At 39.0% G+C, this 23,078-nt stretch overlaps 1 protein-coding gene across 1 annotated transcript in view; it reads right to left on the reverse strand.

The window, feature by feature from the left end:
* The window catches only part of SPOCK1 (SPARC (osteonectin), cwcv and kazal like domains proteoglycan 1), a 257,041-nt gene that overhangs the window by 16,529 nt on the left and 217,434 nt on the right, over positions 1–23,078 (reverse strand). The window contains exon 7 of the mRNA XM_085236770.1: positions 349–465. Within this exon, the coding sequence (XP_085092896.1) occupies positions 349–465 (117 nt within the window). The remainder of the gene's footprint in view (positions 1–348; positions 466–23,078) is intronic.

Below are 23,078 nucleotides of genomic sequence, written 5' to 3' on the forward strand. Positions count from 1 at the left end.
CAGCTAACCTCAGGGCTTGAGAAAGTCCCTTTGCAGCTTTATTTACCAGTATAGGTACAACCTCGGTAGACTTTGGACCCAGTTATTTGCCTGGCTAACTTGTGCAGGTCTCTCTGTCTCTGACTGCCAATTTTTAGAGTACTCAGGGCCAGAGAGAGAGCACAAAATGACTGCAGCTCCTTCAGACAACAGGGCAGCTATTTATTTGCAGGATCAGCTCCCCTGTGAAACTGCTCACTTGCTGGCACCTGCCTGACGTGACATTGTGGCACCAGCAGCTGTGATCAGCTCTCCCAGGCTGGTAAGCTGCCTGCAACATCAGTGTTAACTGGAAAGGTGATTTCTTACTGCCTTGTGCTGTTTCCGAGCTTGTTGGCTTGATGACACGGTTTGCATCCTCATGAAGAGCACCGAACCAGTCTTTGAGTCGCGAAGCAAGACTCCTCAATTCCTTGTCAGTGCAAGCTGGAAAAAGAACAAATCAGACTGAGTCAAGAGAAACAGCGGAGAAACTCTCACCAGACATTCTGATGGAAAAATATTATTTAATTATGGTTGTAAACTCCTTCTGTGAGCCCTGAAGTAAAAGAGAAGGTTGGGAGAAAGGACGCAAGTTAAAAAGAAAATGGAAATTGTAATGAATTAAAAGTTTTACTCGAGTTTGTCCTCCGTAGCTGACATGATTTGCGATGGGAGCGGTGACGTGAGCTATCCGCAGGTTTTCCATCAGAGCGATGTGACTGTTTAACTTAAATGTTTCCACCTTTTAGGATTTCAGAGAAAAATATCAGCCAGACAGATGGGGAGGAGGGACGTTCTTGCTGAGACATCCCACTTGAACAAGATGCTCGGAATAATTTATAACCACATTTGACTTAGTATAGTGCTATTATCACAGCTATAGGGAATACATTTATTTCTTTATATACATATAAAAGAAAGCTGTCACGCTGCTCTAGCTCTACTGCAAATGGGACTTTGCTCCCTCTGAAGGCTGTCAGTTCCATTTTCTTAGCTGGGTAAAACAGCTCTTTTCCTTTTTTTACTGAGAAATATCTATTTTTTATTTCCAGAATGTTTTGCCAAGAGATTAATGTCCATCCAGAGCAAATATTTTTAAGGAAGAAAGCTGCATTAGTCACCAGGTTCTGTCAGAAAAAAATACTCTTGTTTTTGTGTCATATTTAGTGTTTAAAATTTACATGCTCGGGCAATTCTATTATTCCTGCTGTGCAGTACAAAGCAAGATTTTATGCCATGGAGACAGATATCCTTCACAGGGCAAGCCACAATATGCCTTCTCCAAATCACTGCACCTCATAATATTCCTCCTTCCACCTTCCTGGGGATCGGCTGAGTCCCACACTTGTCATCTCACGTGAAACTCACTGCTCCAATGATGGCCATGAATGTACCAAAATCTCATGGCTGCGGTAAGTCTGTTCTTTTGGGGTCAGAAATAACAGATACCAACACTTCTGTTAATGTGCGGCAGACAATAAATTTCTTTAAAGACTGCAAAAATTTAATGCCAAGTTCAGTTAAGTTTCTTCACAGGAATTTCATGTCCTCCATTGTACTTTCTTCTGCATGTGAAAGTATTATTTCCCATTTTTTTAAATTAATTTTAATGCTACCATGCACGGTTGGAAAGATCCTACCTTTCCACTTCACCATCCTATTCTATTCATTGCATTTGCATATTTTCAGAAGTCTTTAATCATTCCCAGTTTGTTTTGGGACACAAAATTGAAAACACTTCATTCAGAGGGCATCAGTTTGACATCAGGCCCAGACTCTGTCTGGATATCAACGAATGAGCACTGGAGTATTTATTTCTGGTGGTAAAGCCCTTTGGTTATCAGGCACTGAGGAAGCAGAGCTCTAAGGAACCCCAGATCTAAGATCCTCCTATATAAATTTGCATCAGCTTGAGTTATAAAGCATTTTTAAGAACGCTCTTTGTGAAAAATACAGTATAAAAGTGTACTATTTTACTATTAATAGAAGTTTCAAGTAACATTTCTCAGATGAGAAGAATAGGGTTGTAGGCGGAATAGATGCGATAATGAGTCCCTTGCTATTTGAAGATCTTTAAGGAAGAATATGTAGGTTGCGGACAATATGGATATTGGCATGACTTGAGGCACTGATTAAAAAATCTGGGATGAAGAGAAACTCCAAGGGAAGAAGCTCTTCATAGCTCTGCTCCGGCAACTGAAGTCTGTCCAGTCAACTGTCAACACCCATTTTAAAATCTACTGCTGTGAGAAAGACACAGTGCAAGCATATGCAAATACACATTTCCACTGCTGTGTGTATTTTCTTTGAGATAACAGAATTTGGCTTCAATTCATTCTCTGCACCTTTCAAATGGGGAAAAACACCAGACTTTATCCTTGTTAATGACATCACTGACAGCTCTGCCTTACCAGCCTGCTGCCATCACGTCCTCACGTAGTGCTAATTCTCATCCCTCACTGCTGATGTGCTTTGATGACATCTGTTGCGTAGCCCATGGCTTTGACTACGAGGAGCAGCCGGATCTGTCACTTCTCTGAGCAAAGGCAACGTGAATGAGTGAGGAGGATGCATGTGCTGCTGGATCCAACCAAATCCCTCGGATCTGAATCTGCAGCCACTATGAATCATTCTAAATCATGGAGTGATTTAACAGCAAGCACTGAAAGTGCAGATTTATTCCCAAGGGTGAAGCAATTGTTCCAGTAGTTATTTGTTCCTAACAAACTGAAAGCATTGTTGCTAAATACCTATTTTCATCAAGCAGAAAACATTAATGTGACCTGATGGAAAACCATTAGCATGCTGTAAAGGTTTGGGTTTTTATAGGTATGCTTCCATTATGGACTTTTTCAGCACTGCAGATACTAATCTATACACATTGGTTGTGAAAATTAACAATATAATATTTAATTTCATTCTTTCAGGGAGGGACTGAAGTGCTCAGTGCCACAAATCAACATTAAAGCTGAACTTGTAGAAGCGTAAGATTAAATCAATACGGAATGTTCTCTCACACCCATTTTTACTCCAGCCTAGCAATACAATACAGTAAACTCTCCAGCCATTTACAAAACAAGCCTTATAATTCATAGTGTAGGTAATTCTAAGCAAAACTTGATGGTGAGGAAGTACATTACTGCTTTAGTATCTGGATTGCTGCCATAATATTCTGGTACTCATGACAAGCAAGAAGTCTATGATGTGGTTCAGAAAAGAAGTTACAGTGATACATTACTCCGTGCCTCAGAATAAGCAAGCTATGCAACCAGCCTCACAGAGTGTATAACTTGTTTTATATCATTTCATTTCTCTGCTATCAGTCATCTCTCCAGCATGAATCTGTTGCCTTATCATTACCATTGCTATCGGTGTCATCATTCATACAGGTAGTACAAAATTTTTACCAATTAAATGAGGACAGACTGGCCATTTGGGTTCATATTATTGTTTTACAATACTAAATAGTCTCACAGGTAAAGACTGAGAAGCGAATTTCCTATTCCTTGGATGCCAATATGCAGCCTGTCAATATTCCCTGGGAGCTGGCCTACATTCTGTAGTGTAGAAGAAAGAAAACTGCAAATGCAGAGAAATTTTCAACAGAAAGAAAATAAAAACTTAGTAAAAGGCATATTTAGCTACAGAGGTTACTGCCCTTTCTATGCAAAAGAAAACTGACCTGGTGGCAGAATTCAGCTTAGAGAACATATCACTAATTCTGAGGCTCCTTCTTTAAGGAATGCAAAGGTTCCTAATATGGAGCATGTGAATAAGGAATGGAAAATGCTGCAAGAGAGCCCATTGTAACCCAAAGCCTGAAATTTCAGACATGGCTTACCCTGGGCAGCAAGAGAGAGTAGATGCATCAATAGAAACAGGCCTTGATTGTTGCTTGGCTCAGAAGCAGAAAAATAGGAGTTGTATTCGTAAGACATATTAGTTGTAACAAGCAGTTCAGTCATTTGTGCTGCAAGCCTGGAGGACAAGTCCATTTAGCTTTGATTAAAACGTGTATTGTGAAATACAGCACAAACCAGCATGACATTGTCCAATGCTGATATTATATTCCTCTGGTTAGAAACAGGACAGACACAGTTTCAATAATTCAGAAGAAAAGTCTTGCTTTTGCGTTTTTGAAGACTATCTAAAATGACAGCCAGGTGCAAAGTAACATGGCAAAATGCATAGAGTTTAAAACACTGTAATAACACTATTTTAAAAGATTTGATATAGGTGTATAACAGTGCAGTGTTGACAGAAAATAATGGTCATCTCTTATACTATTTTTTATATTATCTTTGTAAAACAGTATAGAAAATGTAGCAATTTTAATTATGCTTTCTCTGACATCTCTACATTTTCTCTCTACTATGTAAGTCAACAACTTATTTAATCCATCTGTAATGGGTTCTAAATGTGTTTGGATTATTGGAGCAAGCTTTAAAACTGAAGTAAGAAAAGATTGTGTCAGCTTTCATGCATCAGAATGGCTGTGCTCCCAGTCATGCAAAATACGTAGAGTAGCAACTGCTGCTGCAGGACCTGATTTGAAAGCAAACATTGAGATAAATGCTGCGCCGTGCTAACACTCCACTCCAAATGTGGTACACACACATGCATATAACATTCACTCATGTATGTGACCTGTAGATGACTCTGAGGGTTTTATCTGAGGTGTTCTGGTGATGCAATTGTGGCAATAATGACCTTCACAAATATTTCACCATTCTTCATTAGAAGAGGGAATGCTCTAATTTGCTTCTTTCGCTGAGCCCTCCAGGCAACTTCTTATAATAACAAAAAATGAAGTACTATGACAACAATATTCATAAAGTAGAAGGGAACAGATTATTTACTATAAGAAACAGCACTGCACTCTGAACGTGCCTTGATGGTTAAAAAAATGAAGGTCTTTTATTTAAAATTTCTCCTATGATCATCAATGCTCCATGACAAAGTTCTAGGTGGGTATATTTGTCGTACTGCGTTTTTGGCATTCTGTGGCCATTCTTCCACAGGGATGACACCTATGCTGATAACCACCTCTGATCCTTCTGTCACTTGCTTTGCCTCATCTTATAAATAAAGCAGCAGATGCCAAGATCCTGCAGTTCCAACTTTGAGATGATTACAGGAGCAGCTGAGTTATTGTGAAGACGAAATAGGCTTTGATCGGAAGCTCCCTTAAAACAGTACATTTAAAACACAAGGCTCAGCTAGAACTGTATAAACAAAGATTGAGAGCTACAAAGCTCGCTCTCTAAAGCTGCAGGCAAAGTGTACATCTGTTTTCATAGTACTTAATGCTAGTTCCTTTTGTGCTTGCATTAATTGTGAAAACCCTGGGAAGTTCATCTTTGTTAGGTGCTTAGGAAGCTTGGAGGTTCATTTTAAATACACCCAAAGTTACTGGTACTGGGGGTCACTCAGAACTGGTCAGGAAGACGTGTGGGAGCTGTCTCCTTCCTGAGATTTTGGCCATGTCAGCTACTAAAATATCATCACCCGCATGGTTCTCAGCTTCCCAGGTTCCACCTGATAGCTCATCTTAATGTCCTCATTCAAATTCTGCTATGAATTTACGAATAGACAGAATTATATCCACTTAAAAAAAAAAACCAAAAACCTGTCTACTTGGAATGACTTTTCCAGAAGTTCATGCTGTGCTTTGAGTGATAAAGTCAGTAGGCATCATCTCTCCTTATGCCTCCCTTCCTTCCACCCCATTTTACAGAGACTGTTCTGAAAAAACGTCCTTCATATGGAAGACACAGACATATCCAATGTCACGTGTGCATCCAACATCTTTGGTGCTGTCTCAGAGAAAGTGCTCCAGTTGCATTTAGTTGGGACCTGTCAAGCCAATGTGTGCAAATGGCTGTCCCTGTTCTTAGAAGAACGGAATGCTGGTTTGACTTTAAAGCAGTGTTGGTCGCCTGCATCTTAGAGCCCATGGGAGGCTGCCATCAGTACCTGACTTTACTACAAACAGCTTAGCAGGCACTGTGCTTTCAGGTGGTTGAATGACTAAATAAAGAATTGTGAATAGAAAAACAAACCTGGCTGGGTTTAAAATGAGGTAATTGAATACTCAAATGATCAACTTGAAATATTAGATGGCAGTGTTTCTTATGAACCTTCCAAAGGCACAGCTGAAACACTTAAAGAAAACCTGAAGTTTTAAAGATCCAGGAAGTTGTTTTGTTCCACTTTCTAGAGCTGAACAGAAATTTTAGATTCTGATCTCCGGTAAATTGTTCTGAATTACAATAGTGTGAAATAGCTTGGGCTGCTGATGATAAGGGTAGCTGCTGGTTTCCATAATGAAAATGGCCTTGAGCTTGAAAGAGAAAAACTCAGGTAGTGAAATTAGAAATTTGACAGTATTTGTGAAGAAATGGGCAGATGTATTTATGTTCAATCAGAACAGGAAGGCGACAGCCAGAACAAAAATTAAAAGATTATATACAGAGATAAAAGTGAAAATACAAGATGGTATCACAGAACATCTATGTTAGAGCTGAAACACATGCAGCATTTCCCATAAATGGGTTGAAAATGTGGCTATGCATGAAATTAAATGCAATTTTTACAGTGACTTGTGCAATCACAGAAAAATCTAAATTGGAAAACATAATGACAGTAGACCATTTTTGTAAAGTGTCATAGTAAACAGGGATATTCATTATTGATATAATCCCTTCAAAATGCATGAATTTTTCAGTGGCTCCTACGATAAAACTGCTTACCTTAGTTCTGTTCTCCTTACCCTACTCCATCTCTGTAAGTGTCTTCAAATTAAAATTAATGAGCTCCCTGATTTTATTGTTTCACAAAAAGTAAACATTTTCACCATTTGTTTCCCTTATTTTTTGCACTTACTTTTCAGGATTTCTGCAGTAGTAAAATATGATTCTTCCTGTTAAAGACCAGAAATAATATATTTAATTGCAACCTATGTTTTTATGCTGTATATACAAATAGATTTACTTACAGTGCTTCTCCAATGAATTATTTGCCTTCTCTACCAACCATTAAAACAACTCAGAGCAGCTTCTGTTTCAAGTTGTAGAAGCACTAGTGAGAAACTTTAATGTTTTTAAGGGGGAAATGGATGTGTGGCAGTAGCACATTGGACACCAGCAGGAGCCAGGGCTGACTGAAGTGTGAAAACTGTGGAAGAAATGAAAAGGGAGGCAGAAAATGAGGTTTTGGAAAAAGATAAGTTAAAAAAAAACAAGTCCAGAAGTCCAGAATTAGATTTCTAACCAATCTTTGCTGTACGATTGTCACTCTTAATACGTCCATCTTAGGAAAACAGTACACAAGGACGTGTCAGGTGGACGTGGGCATCACAGAGCCTCAGCATGTGCTACTGAGCAAACAAAAACGAAGAGCAATAGGTTCGATCCTTAGTAGTCCTTAGACCCAGTGGAAAAAAGCTACATGTTGTATCTCCTCTTCACAAAAGGAACTGGATTTCAGGATTCATCTCCTTGGCACATCTCTGCCCGCTCTGCCTTCCAGCCAAATCAGTGGAAAGCACATTTCTGTCAGCGAATGCACAGCGATGGAAGAAAAGAGCACATGACAACCTGTATTATAGTTAACACTGGATCTTTTAAATAATTGTTATTTTTGTTTGGTTTAATGAGGAAATTTATTATTTTTATGGCTAGCAAGATCTAAATGCTACTGTATCTGGTCTGGTCAATGCCTATTTTGCTAGAGAACCGTAAGGTAACAACCACTACTGCTATCACAGAAACTACTACAGAATATCACACAGAAATGTAAAAGCAGCAACTGTTGTATAGCGTATGTGTATTTTACCACACAGCATTTCCAGAGGGCCAGAGAGCACACTGACTGCTCCTTGTGACCTGGCATTCTTCTCAGAGACTGCTGTGCTTTAGGACACTGCCTAAATCTGCTTGGTGGACCCAGGAACTTATTAGAAAGAAACTTTTCTGCCAGGTGTGGCTGGCTGGTGTATCCACCATACAAGAAAAAGAGGAAGAAACTAAGGAGATTCAATTCATTCTTGCAGAAGCTCACCATCTCTACCAGCTTCCTAAGGGACCTTTGCAAAGCGAAAGATAAATCCAATTTGTCTATGCTGAGGCAGGATGGAGACTTGTGAGTCAGCGTATGCTGGCAGAAACTGTTTTTCCCCCTCATTAACTTTTTTGCACATCAGCTGATTTTTATTTTATGCTGTTTATATCCTTGTACTTATTTTCCGTGTTCCCTATTGAATGTTACCACATCTGATACCACCAGGGCTTTATTAATGCAAAATGTTGTCATGTGGTGAATTATTCTCAAATGAGAAAACACAGACAGCCCTACAAGAGAAAATGAGGAGCTGTTGGACAGCATGGGGCTGGAACTATTTGAAGATGTCGCTCGGGAATTCTTCCAGAAAATGGTTGGGAGAGCTGATTGAAATTCAATAAGAAAGTGCAAATGAGACAACACAGCTCCCCAGTGGGTTACAAAGATCTCCTGGAAGGAAATCAGAGCTATCTCTGCTCTACTGCACCTTACCAAGAAATGCGTGCATCCAGCCAGGAAACATATAGCAATAATGAAGTGTTCAGGGCAATAGGAAACAATGAAGCAAGGGAGTAATTTTAGTACAGAAACATATTTTGAGAATCAAATTTGAATGGATTTTATATCTGAATAGGATATTTTTGGAACCAGTTTACAGTGGGGAAGTGCCACCAGCTTCCCAGGAGTGAACTGCAACTGATACATCAGCAAAAATGCTCACCTGAGTTGGCTGGTCCATCAGATACAACACATTAACAAATGCACTTAGCGACATGATTCTCACTGCGTGTGATTCTGAAGGTGAATGAGGTGCACTGCAAACAGAGGTTGGGCTTCTGGTTTGGTGGCTGCCTCATGTGTGCAAGCAACAGGAGATCTCTCCAGGTGCTGGGACCTCTGCTGCGTGTGCAAGGAGGAAGTCTTCTCTTCCAGAACTTGGTGTGGCTTAATTGCTAACAAGATGTGTTCGGATGAGTTGATGTTTCAGCCTTATGCTCTCTTCTCCTAGACTGAAGAGTTGGGGTACTGCTAAAGCACAAACAAACTTCTCTAGGATTAAAAAGAGAAGCTGAGCTGAGTGTCAAGGAGGGCTGTAGGTAAAAAAAAAAAAAAAAAAAAAAAAGGCTTGAAAAACCTACTGTTGTTTATCTACCATGACAATACCTCCTATAGCAGTGTAACTGCTTTTACCAGTATAGGGAAAAGTATGAGATGAACATATGATGAGTACCTGGCCAGTCAGATGCTGTGGGAATCAATAACTTCAAAAAATGTGGAAGGCAGTTGCAGAAATCCCCACTAATGTGTATTTTGAAGAATCACTTAAAGGAAAGTCAATTCTCTTCTCAGCCCTTCATTTGTGTATGCTTAAAGGCTTTTAGAGGGAGGATTGAGTTCTGTGTATTCAAGGATATGATTTATTGAAAACATTTTGATTTCAAAAAAATATTTGCACTATTAAAATATTTAATAACCCCCAAAAAACGATGGTGAGGGAGATCAAAAAACCATCCTATGGCATTATGAGAACTGTAAGCTGAGCAATTCTGAAAGGGATAAAAATGGCTTGTGTGAGAGGAATTTATTCCAAAATAATGTGACAGATTGGGAACTGTGGCTGAGAAAGCTTTGAGAACGGCCAGGCTGACAGAGTGTATTGTAGGGTGGTTGTAAGCCTTTGTAGAAGCAATTATCATCATCTCCCCAAAGCGCAGGCAGGTCTGTGAGCAAAAAAAATAAAGCAAAGAAAAGGAGAAAAGGTTGTATGGAAGAGACCCCTTTCCTCAGGCTGGTTACTTGCTGATGGCTTAAGCAGAACTGAAAACAATCTGAATCCTATTTAAACTTCAGCTGTTCTGTAGAAAATGAAATAGCTGGAACTGTACATGCAAAAAGGAGGGAGCAGTGCTCTGGGAGGGGGCTGGTGGCACTCGGTTACACGAAGGGCTGGTGCACTGCTTCCAGACCCATTGCCTGCCAGCCCTCGTTGGTGCTCTTCAGAGTAATTATTTAATCAGAGCAGCCATGGAGCAATGCTCACAAAGTGTTTGCAGTCAACAAATGTTGTAAAAGGTCCAGGCAGGCATCCCATACAAGTGAGGATTTGGAGCTCCTGATAAAATTTCACACATTTTATGCGAACATTAGCGGCTTTCCAACAGCAGTGTCTTAATTGGGAACCCTGCAGGGATACAGAGCCCTTGCTTCAGACATGCTTCTCCCTTGGCTAGCCCAGAATTTTGCCTAGGCTTTTTGATTTATCACTATCTGAGTGATCATTTAGATCACGCTACAAAATTAGGCCATTGGGCCTGATTCTGCTATCACAATATTCTGAACTTATTTGGATGCAATTGAAAGCTGAGTTCCACTTTTGCAGGCTTTGAATGTATTATTCAGTCTCCCTTCCAAAGTAGTCTCATGAATTTTAGATTTCACTGTTCTTGTGATGAACCGTAAGGATATCTTTTCACACTCATGTCCTTTTAATACTCATTTTACTTCATGAGAGAGCCAGAAACTACTTTTTCCATTTTGCTGCAGGTTTGTGCACAATAACAGCAGGATGTTGGAATACCTGTAGATTTACAGACAACGGTACAATATTTGCCATCCTTGTCATTTTCAGAAAAAGCAGCCATCACATTAAAGGAGCAAAGTCCCATTAAGTTCCATTTTTTACTGGAAGCTACAGACTGGCAAGGTGCTTTGTGTTTAAGTTCAAAAGCATAAAACACAGAGAAGATTAAAAATAATTTCCTGCTTCATGCATTATAACTGATTATAGCCGGTATCTGTAAAGCTGCATTCACCATAATTCTTTGTGGAATGCAGTGCTAGCTAACATGGTTGCAGGGCAGCTGACAGCAGAACTGGTTGCTGTGCAGCAAGTAGAGGAGTGCCAATTTACCAACTCTGGTTGGTAAATTTGGTCCCCAAAGGACTCAGCAAGTTTGATAACTAATGTTCTTTAAAAGTAATCTGTGGAATGGCTTGAAGTATTGGTGTTAAAGCTGGATGAGCAAATCCAAACGAGTAAAACTGTGTATGAATAATACTAATCAATGGTATACAACCTATATGTGAAGCTGGATAAATTTGCCTATTAAGCCAATTAAGACTGTTGTGAATAATTTGATTTGAGGAAGCTTTAATGTTTCCCTCAATGATAGTGCTAATCCTTCATCTGGAAAAGAACCACTCCAGCAGGTACGCAGCATTTGCAATGGGCATTCACTGAGCAATATGATTTGCAGAGTAATCCGTGGGGGCTGAGCCACTAACCGGAATAAACATTGTATCTGTGGTGTCGAACTATCCATTTTGTTTCTGAAAACTGATGAAGTAAAACACAGTGATTATGTCCTGAACTAAATAACAGAAATTGCTTTCTTCACCTTTCTTCACTTATCATTTTTTTATAGGTTGTGGGGGCAGTGCTGCCTCACTTGATAGCACCATGGATGCTATCAAGTCCTTTTTTTCAGTGCATGCTTACAAATAGCTTGGGTACCAAGAGATGCTTTTTTTCCTAGGGATGTAAAATTCATTCCTTCCTAGCTTCCAGTGAAGAGATGATGACCAATAACAAGGATGAAAAAGATTTGCATAAATATGCTTAGGAACATTAAAATAAATATTCACAATAATGGGATTTGATGGGGCTTTATTCTCTGATTTCCTTTTTGTGGTGTGTGTTCATCTACAGAAGCATCCATACTAAGATACGAATGTACAAGATTAACTTTTTTCTCCAATAAATAGGTATGCTGGTAAAATGTTAGGATGGATTTGGTGGAGAAGATGTTGATTTGCCAGTGATGATGGACGTTGGCTCATTCCCATGAGGAATGAAGTGATGTCATGTGTTTTGACTTGTGAAGGAGGTCTTAGGGTGCCTCTCCTGTCCCAGTGCTGTGAATGACAGTCTAATCCATCAGGCCAATAATTACCTACTGCTAGGAAGACCCGTTGTAGGTATCTTCTCTTAGCAGAAATGCTCATGTGCATGGCAAGCACAACACAAGTCAACTGAGGAGCAGAGAAATAAATCTGCTGATACAATTAAATGCTGCAGATACAACCATTTCAGTATCAAAACTATTTGTAAGTGAATGTGTTTCCCTTAAGCTTGGCTAAACTACGTATGAATGACCTGCTGGAACATCACAGAGTTTGGAACTTCGATCACTATCTCATCAGGATTGTTCTACAAAACACAGTATTTTCTATTTCATTGCAGAGGTGAAATGCATGGAAAGAATTAGGTTACATGTAGGTTAAATGGACAAGTCAAGGTTTACCCTCACATAAGGTGGAAGAGTGCAGATTTCAGCTGCTTGGTATTTTCTATGGTTAATTAGTTGTAAATTGGATTTAGAAGTCAATCCCATATTTTCCAACTAAGCTACTGCAGTCAAGACATGACTGTGCTCCTGTAACTGATTGTATTTCATCCTGTTTTCACATTATAAGTCTTTTAGTGTAAGAAATACGACTTTGTACTTTTTTCATATAGAAAATTCTCAAATATTTGTTTCAGATATATCAGGTTTGTCCATTTGGTATGGCTTTAAAAAACTAAATACACATGAAATTCACTTATAATGTACAGAAAATCATAGAGAAATAACTGGGGAATTTTTCTTCCTGAAACTGCCATTGACAGAGGAAGGACCCACAGATCAGAAGCCATCAAGAAACAAATGTGTGAATAAGGAAAATTGAGATTGGATTTTTCTCTTTAACAACAGGTGAGGGACACACATTCACCTGTTCTGCACATCAGGAAGGTAACACAGAGGTACTTCCCTACAAGTAATAGTGCAAAAGGAACCTCTTTCAGCTGTTGTAAAGAAGGGTGGCAAAGAGAAAAAATCACCCTTTAATTCACATCTACAAAAGTCTACAAAAAGCACTGCTGAAAGCTTGGTTGTTTTGATGGATACTGAGGAAATAAAAATAAAATAAAATAAAATAAAGACTTATGTAAATTACAATGAAAAGACTTAAAGTATTTCTGAAGGGAACTCGAGAATTTATAGTAAATAATGCTTTCAAAGGAAATGGTAATCATTCTGCACTGAAAGCTTATGATCTTACCATCTTTACTTCAGATCATATTAGTACTGTGCATCATTACAAGAATGTGTTCTTTGAAGCATGTGTACTCGATCTTCCTTCTATTCGTCATAAATACCCTCTCTGTGAAAGTACAATTTGCCACTGTGCACACATATTTCTTTCTTAGATTTAATTCATTTCCTAAGGAAATGTCACAGAGAAATCAATCTTGCCAGTCCAAGTTCACAAGGCCTGATTCATTTAACAAGTGATTTATTGACAACTGCGAGATAGAAAATAATGGAAAGTTGTTATTAAGAACAACGTTACTCATTTCCAAAAATGCTAGAGAAAACCTCTACGGTGTTAATATTCTTTCATGAACAAGTGATACTCTGTAAGAAGAGAGTAGAGCTTGGAATGGCTTCCAGTTCCTATTCTAGCTCCTTCTCTGTGCTCACAGCTAATATTATTGCATAAATCTTGACCTTTGCAGCTGCTGGCTTCATTGAAAAACAACAGCTTGTAGAACAATAGATTTTAAAAAACCCACAAAAGTGTCCTGTTACAGAAAATGTAATTTTGATTGGTATCCAAACATAACTGGCTCCAAAGAAAATGTGAAAGTTCAACCAAAATTGAGTACATAACAGCAGACCACAGCAGAGCGTGCCCTATTAACGTTTTAATTGCCAACACAAGAAGTATTTATCTAAGCGATGTCATGGATTAAATACCATCTTCTCTCCCTGCTCTCTTTCCTTCCTTCCTTCTTTCCCTTTTTCACCCGTGCCAAAGAAAGCCACATTTGCAGCTCTCCAGGCTGCATGCACTGTCTGTTTTTTCATACCACTTCTTCTACCACAGACAATGTAGATCTAGATTTTTTTAGTTGTTAAATAAGACACTGAAAAAAGAACCAACTGTGTACAGTACACATTTATCTACGTTCTATTCCCTGTACTGGAAAGTAGGAAAATATCTTAGAATTTTTAAAATACTACTTTCTATGAATGATGTCATTTTTAATGGTATGAATGACAAGATGATATACTTGAAGACCTAAGCGTCAGTGCTGACTTCAGTTATGAGTGGTTGTTTTTGCCTTCACAGCTCCCTGAGATCCTGACCAAAGGAAGAAATTTTAGCTTAATGTCTTTATCTTTTAGTACGTAAGTAAAGATATAACATTCAATCAATTAGAGGAAAAATACTTAATCAATAATCTGGTCAATTAATTGAACCACTCTAAATGGGAGTGGGCAAGCATATTTACAATGTGAATAGCACTATAGGAAAGTTATAAATTCATTTACTTTCAATCAATTAATTAAAGATGGCTGATTCCCACTCTGTAATTATGTTCAATCACGGTCAGTCAATACAATTTTCTGTCCATTCTCACTTTGTATCAAGCAAATGATATAACTGAAGTGATTAAAGACTTAATGGACTGTCATATGAGGTGCAATGTGTAAAATAATGAGGAAAAAAAAAGCAGCAAAATACTGGAGATGGAATAAGAGAGTGAAGGCAGCACTGTGGAGTGGTAACAGATTACCAATGATTAAAGCTGTGCTCCTATCACCAGCTCCCTACAGAAAGCACTACAGTTTATGAAGAAACAACTGGAATGAAAAAATTCAAACTGATGATTAGCATGGTGGGATTCTAGGTTATGTCATTAAAAAAAAAAAAAAAAAGTGCCCTGAGCTGTGTTCTGCTCTCTTATCTATCATGACTGGAGTGATAGAATGGGACCTTCGGCGAGGTAAATCCTTTGGTGTCCATAAGTCAGCTGTTAAATCATCCAGCTTCCAGTCTGATGACTCCAAGCCCTGATGTCCGATGCTCACACTCCCACCGCTCTCTGCATGCACGGAGCAGAGATGCTCTGCTACCCAGAAGCAACTTGGCACAGAAACAGGTTGGAAATCTAACTTGCCTTGAGGATGAGTGGTCGGGGGAGCATCCCTGTGAGCTCCAGAACCACACAGAGAAGCCTCATGAGGAGCTCAGCACATGGGGACTCCCCAAAAAAGCCATTTTAATGGTCACAAAACAGCACTGGAACCTCCCTATGCTGAATGACAAAGGAAGGAGTTCTGAGAGCAGCTTGGAGTAGTTTCCCACACAGCAATTCAACCTTCTGCTGAATGTCTAAATCCCAGCACTGCAGAGTTGTGAGCTTGGTGCCTCAAATGAACCCAATGAGGCCCCTCTGTAAGAAATGCTCTACACATAGGAAAATGACAGCTCATGCATGAAAGTGTTCCTGTGCTGATTTTCTTTCTGAAAAAATAGAACAAATCCTCAGCCCTTTTCTTTGTATTCCTGAAGAAATTATCCGAGAAAAAGAAGGAAATTATTTCTAAAGATTTATAAAGTGCAAAGAGTGAGGAATATTGAATACACTACCTAAAGCAGAGATGAAAACATGTAATATTTTGAAAACAGGTAATTGAACAGAATCTGATATTTCCATAGGAATCCATATGAAAAGAAAAAAAAATAAATAAATGTTCTCAGTAAGATAATTTAAACCTGGAGTAACGCATTCCCTGCAAGTAATACATCTGCAGATATGATGATTTAATGGGGACCCTCAAAATCTCCGCCACAGAAAAGCAGGAAAACCTGATGAATTCAATTGCACTATATTGTGCTGCCAGAATTATAAAGTGAAAATGTTAACTCAACCTACAAGGCCTTTTTTACTGTTTAACATCACCTCAGAAGTAATTCCAAAGTCTCCAGCATCCTTATTTCATGAAAACAAGTCCATCTGTTTCCCTCTGGCAGAGGTATGCTGGGCTGGAAACCCAGGCAGTAGGAACTGGGGCACTGGTGTATTTACAGGGAACAGTCACAAGGTAGCAGCACAAAGTATTTGTCTAAAGAATTTCTTAAACATGCTACAGAGGTGCAGGTGATGCTATGAGTCACCAGGAGACCATGGTGAGCGTGACGCTTCCCAGAGGCATCTTCCAATTCAAAATGCCAGCAAAAGCACTGGGCTTGCTGGATTTACTGCAGATATGATAGAGGTGTTATATGAGCCAATTCCAGGGCAAAGTGAGACCTGGGAGCAAAATGTCCCATGGGGTCGTGGAGGGGAACCTTTTATCTGGCAGTGTGTCAGTATAAATTGGCTGCTCAGTTCCTGACCTGTCCTGCTCCCAAACAAGAAATAAACATCTCCCCACTAACCCCTTCCAGAGCACTGTTAAAAGAAATAAAAAGAAGGATGTATATGGATTCTCCACATATTATGCTGTATGTACAGTATGATGGAACACGTATTCATGTACAGTAATTTGGAATTCCTGAAAGTAATTCATATTTTCGAAAATAAATGTGATTGGTCAGTATGTCAAGAAAGATAACAGAGTAATTCTCGAGCTCTTATGAGCAAAAGGAGAACTCAAAGAGACTTCAGTGTAGTTGTACCTGAACTTTCAAGGATTTTTCAACTTCAGTTTTTCAATTCAAAGCTGTTTTTTCCATCTTAATCTGCCAATCACTTTTTTCCTAGAGCTATTTCAGCTTTCCAGATCCCAGTGAGCCTGCTTTTCACCCAGCTGCTTCTGTGGGAGTTGTATTTGTTGTACATCCACACCTTATATGATGTCTCAGAATAAAAGGTTCAATAGCTCCAGTGTTAGAAAATGATGCCAACTTTTCTCACCCCTTGCTCTCAGCATCAGTTCACTTTCAGAGAGTTTGGTATAATTTACTCAATTAAAAACATACCTCTGTTAACTGTCACTGTCTGTGCAAATGCCACAGGTGTTCCCAATTATGTCATCGGCCCCATCATCAGCATACATTTGTAAAACTCTGTTGAATTAAATCTCTCTAGTATTGGGATCAAACTTTAAACACTCTTTCATAGTGCTTATATTTTTCTTATTACAGTTCAGACAATTTGCAAAGATAATACAGCCCAATCCTCACGCTGCCCAGGCCATCCTCTGCTGCCATCACCCTTCCTCCAGCCTTCCAGTCCCCACTGCATCAAGCAAGAGATGAGTCCTTGTTCCAGGATCCTTTAGGGCTTTCTCCCCATTTTACTTCTATTCATACCTCTGCTAAGCTTTCATCGACTTCTCTTTGTTAACGATGACAGTTTTTATTACCCAGTTGCTATATTTTGAAATGAGTATCTTCACCTTTTCTTGTCACACCTGTCAGAAACTCCCTGCAAACATCTGCAAAGTCGTGTCAGCATCCTCCTTAAAACTCAACTTTAGCACTATGCTGACACAAAGCCAGACAAATGCATGGCAATTAGGCACTGTGGTACTGACTGTAAGATTGCCCACACTGCTGACCCATATCATCACATTTTTAATTAGCATCACCGCTGCTCTTTCTTGTCTTTGCTTTACGTAGCTTGCAAAAATCGTGTTTTTATAATGCCTATGTAAAATAAGACATAGCAGATGCCTGGCTCCCTTACTATCTTAAGCAAGAAAGTTGTTAAAAGTAAGCTATTTTAAAATAGAGAACCGTATAATCCCTTCCAGATTTATAAAGTGTATTTTGCAAGGGTCAGAAAACTAATGTACCAAATTGGCACAGTGATAGAAAGAAAACCCACCGGTTGGGAAGGATGATGAAGGAGTAAAGGAAGAAAACAAAATTCAGAGCATCGATCACTTCCCTATAAATTTGGACAAAATCTAGTGGTGTTGATGAAACATTCTTTTTTTTTTTTTTTTTTAATCAGTCAGGCTGCACAGGATGCATTTTGGCCACCTGTACTTAGCAGAGTCTGTGTGCAACTTCTGCTGTCAAACTTTGGTGACGTAACAAGACACGCCAAGGAGCGCGGAATGGTGGATGGCAGCGCATCTGCTGAGGTCTTTAACTCTGATGATCTTTCAGCAATCACTTGCAGATATGCTTCAAATTAAAACAACGGACTAAATCTTCCTAGGAACTCATTTTAATTACTTCCTTATTCTCATTTTGGGCATGTATTTCTACTCCTCTAAGGGAAAGTCAACCTACTCCCATCAGTCAGTAGCTGTATACAAAAATAAGAAAACATATGGTACTCTAAGCAATAAAACTAACAAAGCTTGCTTTGCCTCAGATTTGTTTCCTATTTCTCTGTGGCTTAAGCCCATTTAACTCCCTAATGTCATACAAAGCCATCCCCAAATTCCCTCATAACATTTCCCTTCCTACAAAACTCGTCAATCTCTGAGCAGTGCTGGTGGGACTTCCTGCTGTGGGCATGATGGCAGCAGGCCAAGCAGCCAGGGAGCTGCTGAGTCCTTCCCTTGAGTCTCTGTTTTCAACTCATCTGTCAATCTTTTCACAACACATAGGAATCACAAACCCTGTGGACGCTGGCTTACAGGCTCAATAGGTCTGAAAGGGAGTCTGCCAAACCAGTTGTATTGCTTTTGTTAAAAGTGCTCCCAGTGTCACTCAAGACAAGACAGGAAAATAGTTCTTGATAAACAGAATTCCTTTCTCTGGGTTTGTTCATTTCAAAATTAGGAAAAATTATTGTGAATCCCCTAAAGTGTAGATGTTCAAGCTCTTCCCTGCTCTGTGACCACTATGAATTAAACAGCACTTCTCCATCTAACAAGACACTGGCATGGCATGTTCATAAGCACTTTCAGTTCTTTGCCATTGGATGTGACCTCCTCTCATTCATTTCCTTGATGCTCACATGCATTGCTAAAGGCAGCTGCGCATTCAGAAAGCACTGCAGCCAAGAATGAGTGGTCTGATACACAGCTCTATTAAATGAGAACTATATATGCACTGCAGAGAGAGCAGTAAAAGCCACTTAGCCATGGATTAATACATAATGAATAAGTAACAATTATTTCAATATAGTGCTCCTGACCTGCTTCAACACTTCCTTTGTCTCTGATCTGTTTTTTTAAGAAAGTTTTGCACTTGATTTCTTAACCATGCAGGCACTTAGCCATTTGTATTTTTATTATATTTGGATAATCATTATCGCTTCCCCCTTTGATGGAAGTACAAATGATGGGTTCATTTATTTCTGTTTCAAATGATGAGAATGCAAGCTATGTGACTTTGGGATCAGCAGAGCTCAACACATCTCATGGACCTTTACTCTGATAAGGCTATGAATGAGAGAACTCAGTGAAGTGTGGTAGGTGTAATTAAAATTGTGTTATGCTGCTGATCCACAGGCAGATAAATTCTAAAAGCATTAAATTGCATTGGTTTTGTTAGAAAAAAATTGGCTGTTCGTTTTCTTATAAAAAATGACATCAACTTAGAGACTGTGAAACTGTAAATCTGAAAGGAATTACAGCAGTTCATGAGTTCCTCAGAATAAACACAGACCTATGTGCTTTCCTACCAAGAGAATGAACACTTTATGCAGAGCACAGTGAACCAGTTTAATAACAATTACAAGTTAAAGGGATCTGCATGCCCACATTGCTGACTGGTGGTTATGTATTAACCCACTTTTCTTTCTCCCAGTGTATAAACTACTTAATGGAAAAACACAGAGGTTTTCTGAGTAGGAAGCTCACAGGTTTAAAGTGAAATGTTATCCATTTTTTTATTTATCATTCATTGAAACAAATTAGATTAGGTGAAAATAAGCCTTGCATCAAATGTCAGGATGTGGGCAGTTCTTCTGTTTGCTCTAGTTGTAAATGAAATTTCTGGCTATTTTCCTTGTGTATTAATCGCAATATTTCATCATCATTAATCACAGTACGTTCTGCATGCAGTATTATAAATCAAGAACCCCATTTACTTGTCACGTGGGCTTGCAAGTTCAAACAGACTGGCCTTTTTGGAACAGTTACCCTTTATCACGTTTATCAGTCCACAAAAATCAGAATAAAAAGTCATCTGTTACAATCCTGTCCGACAAAATATTAACACATACTCTTTCACAGACAGCTGCAATTACTTATAGGGCAGTAGAGATAATGGGAAGAAACTAATTGAAATGACTTGACACAAGTAAGCAAATTCTTAAATTAAAATCAGATAAAAGTCAGATAAAACGGCACTGGATTTTAAGCTGAAGCCATGCAAAGGATTTTTATTTAATGGGAGTGCCTTCATTCTGAAAAAACTTTAGCTCGTACTGAGAAGCATCCTTCTCTCATGTACGTAAGAATATTTATGATAAAGTGAATAATATTTATTGCATGACCTTTTCCTGAGATTACTTGTGGTTAGTGCGAGGGATAATATAGAACTGAGATTGTCTAAGATTACATAAATAAGATTAAAACTTAGGAAAATGAGGCTGAGAGGGCTGAGGAGCTGTACAGGCTCAGAGATGGAAAAGAAGCAGATGGACATTTTCCAGAGGAAATCTGTTTACTTAGTCTTGTGCCCACAAGAAGAGAGTTGGGAACAAACAACTGGATTTGATAAGAGCCTGTCTGCACGTGTGGAGGATGTCTTAATTGAAGTTGTGGTGGCATATGATATTCAGAGTATGGAAAAACAAGATATTTCCTAGGAGATCAAGTGATGTATGGCTGGGACAGCAGCACATGAGAAGGGGAGAGAGGACAGAAGAGGACACTGAGAATAGAAAAGAGACTGAGGGGCAGAAGAGACAGAAGCACAGCACAGGAAGCAGGGAGCAATGAGAAGGATGAGGGGGCACAGACTTTCCTTCTGTTTCAAGGCCTGGCTGCAAATCACTGCATTTTTTTTCATTTATCTTCCAAACAAAATCATCAATTACATCTTTATGTATAATGTCAACGGTTCTTGAGAGACTCATCTAAAGCAGTCCTCTATTCCCTCTGTTATTTGGCTCCTGAAGTTTTAGTAGCTAACAGAACAGCAAGAAGCACAGAACTTTCCAACTTGGTAATGGAACGCAATTACATTATTTTTCACTTCAAAACAAAGCAATAACTCCGGCAATTTTTTACATTTTTCATGAAAATGAGAACATTAACAGGTACTTAACAATGAAATCTGAATGCCTACTTTGCCCTTTTTCCTATTGTGAATTTTTCAGAGAAGCACCAAACCTTGGAGGGAGCTTATCTTTCCTTCCCATTTATTCATCTCCTGGCAGATATCTGTCACTTCCTTAGGTATGTCATTTATTACCAGCCTTTTAGAAATCTTTTCTGTAGATCCGTGTTTTTATTTCACTGTGTCTTCCCAGGATTTTTTGTACAGCACCAGTAAATGCTTGTTTACATGTGAAGTCATTTATGGACAGGAAAAAAGCATCTGCTTCTTTCAGGAATGATTCTGGGCAGAGATAAACCCAAAGCAATAACATATTCTCAAGACATTCACAGAAAGTTAGCAAAAAAAGTGCTTGGATGCTTTAGGGAAAAGCATCTTGGTCTCTTGTTTGGAATTAGGCTACACTAATAATCATCTTCTTCTTCTTATCTACATACTTAGGAGACATACAAACCCCTAGCAAGCAATCTCTGGAAAATGTTCCAACAGTCTTTTGAAGAGAATACAGAAGGACAAAATCCGGAGCGTTAACATTTTCCAGGAGCACCTCATTGCTTTGAACTCCACCTGCATCTACCAACTCACTTTTCAAAACTGCTGACCACGAGGTATCCAACAAACACCATGAGGCTGCTTGTGAAAACGCTTTTGTGACCATTCTGAAGGTAATACCTTCTAGAGACAGAGCAGAGGTTATCGCTGCAATGCTTGTCTGATTTGTTCACTTGAAAGCTACACAATTCTAAAGGGTCTGTGAGTTACTTTCAAGTTATCTACTGTGTATGCTTCATTCTCAACCCCAGAATTACATGAGGAAGTTGTCAGCATTCAGCCTCTCCTTCTCACAGAAGCACAGTGCTGAATAAGTGGGTAACTTAGTAAGGCTGTTTTAGTAATGTAGTCCTGAATATGAACAGATGTGAGCATACATTTCTGCTGCATTCAGAAGCATGGTCAAAACTTAGCTCAACATTTTTGTGTTCTCTCGAACTAGAAGACAGTATGGATGCCAACGTATCGACCCCACCAACAGGGGAAATGGAAACAAAGACACAAAAGGTCTCCCAGGGTACCCAATATGGAGAGAAATTTGGTTTCCCCATACTCAAGTCCAAGGAACAGACGTTCTGGTGACACTGATTAGGCTTAGACTGATGAAGCTACTAGTTTGGTTGCCTTAAATTTACAAATTAAAGTTCTTAATTCCTCCCTGAACTGAAGGCATGTCCAAGCCCAAGGTGAGTGCCAACATCTGCACAAACAGTGCTCAGTTGTCATCATGAGCTTGTGTGAATGCTGGAAATGGGCAGCAGCACAATGCCACAATCATGGACTTAGTGTAAAAAGTAGGATTCAAATAATTCCCACTTTTGCTGCAATCATTAACATAAAATCAATTTATGTTATGACATTTTCAGTTCCCATTATGATCTCTGTCACAGAAGGGAGATTTTTAATCCTCTGTGAAGTCTGTAAGAGACAGCAGAATAATATGCACTTAAATGCATTATACATTTTCTAATACAACCTTTTCATGGTTCTTCAGTCTGGCTGCCTGGTCACTCCTGTTCTTTGGCTGCCTTGGTAATCTGAGAGGAACAGGTGGAATGGCAAGAAAGCAAAATACTGAATGTTTTAAAGGTTAATTTCACACTGCAAATGATTCTTTTATGGGTTATATACACTGTGTTCATATTCTGCAATCCAGAAAAAAAGAAAACCTAGGAAGAAAAATAAGTGGCAGATTATGGCTGTTCTCATGACAGTGATAAAAATAATTGGGAAAGGAGTAAGATGGCTGTGCAATAAGTACAAATTTTATTTTGCCAATAGTTCTTGTGTATTTGTTGTGTTGAACAATTTATTCTTTATGGAGCTTTATTTGCCCTTCACCCTTAAAAGGTCTGAAAGCCTCAGAAGCAGAATTATTTTGAAGTGAAAAGAGTATTATGGCCCAATGCGAATCC

The sequence above is a fragment of the Meleagris gallopavo genome, chromosome 15 (assembly GCF_905368555.1).
Source record: "Meleagris gallopavo chromosome 15, MGAL_WU_HG_1.1, whole genome shotgun sequence".
Classification (NCBI taxonomy): domain Eukaryota; kingdom Metazoa; phylum Chordata; class Aves; order Galliformes; family Phasianidae; genus Meleagris; species Meleagris gallopavo.